The sequence below is a fragment of the Fukomys damarensis genome, unplaced genomic scaffold (assembly GCF_012274545.1).
Source record: "Fukomys damarensis isolate Sample0158 unplaced genomic scaffold, DMR_v1.0_HiC HiC_scaffold_15, whole genome shotgun sequence".
In the NCBI taxonomy this organism is placed as follows: domain Eukaryota; kingdom Metazoa; phylum Chordata; class Mammalia; order Rodentia; family Bathyergidae; genus Fukomys; species Fukomys damarensis.
In genome coordinates, this window is record NW_022900927.1 from 22,599,446 (window position 1) to 22,602,773 (window position 3,328).

At 41.1% G+C, this 3,328-nt stretch overlaps 1 protein-coding gene across 1 annotated transcript in view; it reads left to right on the forward strand.

Annotated features, from left to right (window-relative positions):
* The window catches only part of Pa2g4 (proliferation-associated 2G4), a 9,810-nt gene that overhangs the window by 5,160 nt on the left and 1,322 nt on the right, over positions 1-3,328 (forward strand). Inside the window, exons 6-12 of the mRNA XM_010644714.3 lie at positions 1,144-1,207; positions 1,430-1,508; positions 1,762-1,840; positions 1,919-2,052; positions 2,517-2,611; positions 2,736-2,863; positions 3,001-3,054. Coding sequence (XP_010643016.1) covers positions 1,144-1,207; positions 1,430-1,508; positions 1,762-1,840; positions 1,919-2,052; positions 2,517-2,611; positions 2,736-2,863; positions 3,001-3,054 — 633 coding nt within the window. The remainder of the gene's footprint in view (positions 1-1,143; positions 1,208-1,429; positions 1,509-1,761; positions 1,841-1,918; positions 2,053-2,516; positions 2,612-2,735; positions 2,864-3,000; positions 3,055-3,328) is intronic.

Here is a 3,328-nt window from a genome sequence, read left to right on the forward strand (position 1 = left end):
ATTTTTTTTTTTTTTTTTTTTTGTATCAGGGATTGAAGGGAACCTTGTGCTTGTGAGGCAGGCGCAGAACCACTGAGCTAAATCCCCAAACCCAACTTGGAATTAATTGTTATTTTGTCTTTAATTTTAGTACTTGATTGCATTATTTTTACTTAAAACCTGTCTTGGTTTTCTTAAAATGATACCTAACTTCATAGAGTTGTTGAAAAGTCCTTTGCACAGGAAGCCTGACACATAGTAACCAATAATTAGCTGTTACTATTGTTTTACACTATTGTTATATATTGTGTATATAAACATGCACAATATTTATATACACAATCTATATATTTATATATAGTTATATATACGTCTATATTGTGTATATATGTTGTTTATATATTGTGTGTCTCTACAAGAAGGTAGAATTCTGTAAAGGGTAATAAAGTATATGCCTGTGAAAAAGTCTGATTGGGTTTGTCCACACCCTATCACCACACTTTACTAATATTTCAAAATAATGTTGAGCCAGGGGTGGTGGCACGCACCTATAATCCCAGCACTTTGGGAGGCTGAGGGCAGCCTGAACTACATAGTGAGACCCACCCCAGCCCCCAAAATACACCAAAAAAATCTTGAGGTCAAATTTCTACATCTATAAAGCGGGCAAAATAAAATTGTGCCTTATTGTCACAGTTATGCCAGTGAGATAATCTATGTAAAGTGTTTATGGTAGTATAAATTTCATTTAAGAAATACTAGCTAGTTTTTGGTTTCGGTTTTTTGTTTGTTTGAATTAATAGCATAAGTAAAGATCATATTGTTTTGAAAGGGGTTTAAAAAAAGACAAGGAAAACAAAGGTTTGCTGTCCCCTCAAAATGCCAATTATAAAGGAATAAAGAATTTTACATGGGAAAGCCTGTGTTCATGCAAGGTTCTTCTACTTGCTTGGTTTTTTTTTGTTGTTGTTTTTATATCAGGGATTGAACTCGGGACCTTATTCTTTCAAGGCAGATGTCAGAACCACTGAGCTAAATTCCTGGCCCTTCCAACTTGCTTGTTTAACCTTGGGTGACTCATTTAACCTTTATGCTTCTTATTCTCCCTGTAGAGAATTTATTAGCTCCTAATATCTCACCTTTTATTTGATTTTGTACTTGTAGAATACACAAGTGACAGAAGCCTGGAACAAAGTTGCCCACTCATTTAATTGCACACCAATAGAAGGTGAGACCTTGCTAACAGGGTTGCGGGCCCAACAATGAATAGTTTAGCAGAACTAAAGCTTCTGCTTCTTCATCCTGGCTGTAGTTCAGTCTTAGCCAGAAACCTCAGTGCCCTGTTTCTGTAGCCAGAAACATTGCTTGCGTGGTCAGACTATCTCAGTGGGTGACTTTGGACTTTGGGATCGTGGATAGTTAGTACCATAGTCCTTGTCCTTATCTACAGGTATGTTGTCACATCAGTTGAAGCAGCATGTCATCGATGGAGAGAAAACCATTATCCAGAACCCCACAGACCAGCAGAAGTAGGTGCCAATCCATTCTTCGACCACACCAGTCACCAACTCCTCCCCATACTCCCAACTTAATCACATCTGCCTCTACTCCAGACCTAGGAAGCTATTTATTACTCTTTTTTCTTTCTTTCTTTCTTTTTTTTTAACTGGGGATTGAACTCCTCAGGACCTGTACTGATGAGAAAGACGAAAGAACCACTGAGCTAAATACCCAGCCCCTATTTATTACTCTTAATGGCTCCCTTTTTCTTACCCCTTTTAGGAAGGACCATGAAAAAGCTGAATTTGAGGTACATGAAGTATATGCTGTGGATGTTCTTGTCAGCTCAGGAGAGGGCAAGGTGAGGAAAATAGGAGCTAGCAGGAGGGGTGAAGGAGTGTGTGTTCACCAGACCAAATGTGAACTAATTGACTTTTAGGCCAAGGATGCAGGACAGAGAACCACCATCTACAAACGAGACCCCTCCAAACAATATGGCCTGAAAATGAAAACTTCTCGTGCCTTTTTCAGTGAAGTGGAAAGGCGTTTTGATGCCATGCCATTTACTTTAAGGTACTACACTTAAGAGAACAGGACTTGGAACCAGTTTGACTCAGACTATGCACCTAGGAATGCTTTTCCCTCCCCATAGTCCCTCCCTTCCTCTTCCCTCCTGCCCAGACTTGTAGCTCACACACATGTATGTTCTGCCTTCGTCTGATTGAAGCTAATATAAAAGCAACCCTAAGCATGATTTCAGCCTGAGGGGAGGGGCGATTTAAAAAACATGAGCAAGGGCCGGGGATTTAGCTCAGTGGCATCGCACCTGCCTCGCAAGTGTAAGGTCCTGAGTTCCATCTCCAGTACCAAAAAAAAAAAAAAGAGCAAAATAGTGCTGGGAATATAGCTCAGTGATGGAACACTAGCCTGGCATGCATGCCCTAGGTTTAGTTAGCACCACAAAATTTAAAAATGGGAAATGGTAAGACCTGATGGGGAGTTAAGGATTCCTCTGAGTTTCATCTTTTCTTAATCAGAGCATTTGAAGATGAGAAGAAGGCTCGGATGGGTGTGGTGGAGTGTGCCAAACATGAGCTGCTGCAACCATTTAATGTTCTCTATGAGAAGGAAGGTGAGTTCTGAAGAGAATTCCACATTGGAGCCCTGCTTATGTGGTACCATTCTCCTAATTTTAGAAAAGAGTGAGGTATGACAAAGGACCATTTTATCAAAGCACATCTTCATTTTTCCCCTAGGTGAATTTGTTGCCCAGTTTAAATTTACAGTCCTGCTCATGCCCAATGGCCCCATGCGGATAACCAGTGGTCCCTTTGAGCCTGACCTCTACAAGTCGGAAATGGAGGTTCAGGATGCAGAGCTAAAGGTCAGTGTGCATGGAAGGGGGTGAACATGTAGCATGTGACCTGTGAATGAAAGTCCTGAAAAGAACCGCAGTGCTGAGAGGAGCACTTGTGTTTCTTCCATGTCCCTCAGAATCTGTTTCTTTCTCCTGTTTTCCAGGCTCTCCTCCAGAGTTCTGCAAGTCGGAAAACCCAGAAAAAAAAGAAAAAGAAGGTGTGTTATCACATACTCTTCTGGCAGGGGACCTGACCACTGTTCCACCTTCCTGAGTCATGGCGAGGCATTGATTTTTCTGAATCCTGATCTCATCCCACTAGCTTTGACCCAGAGAATCCAGTTACTTTTTCTTTTGCCTCTAGACACTGTTCCCCAAGAAGTTAGAAACTGACATGTCAGGCTGGATATTTAGCTCAGTGGTACTGCTGCCTGCCTCACAAGTGCAAGGTCCCAAGTTTGATCCCTGGCACCAAAAAAAAAAAAAAAAAAA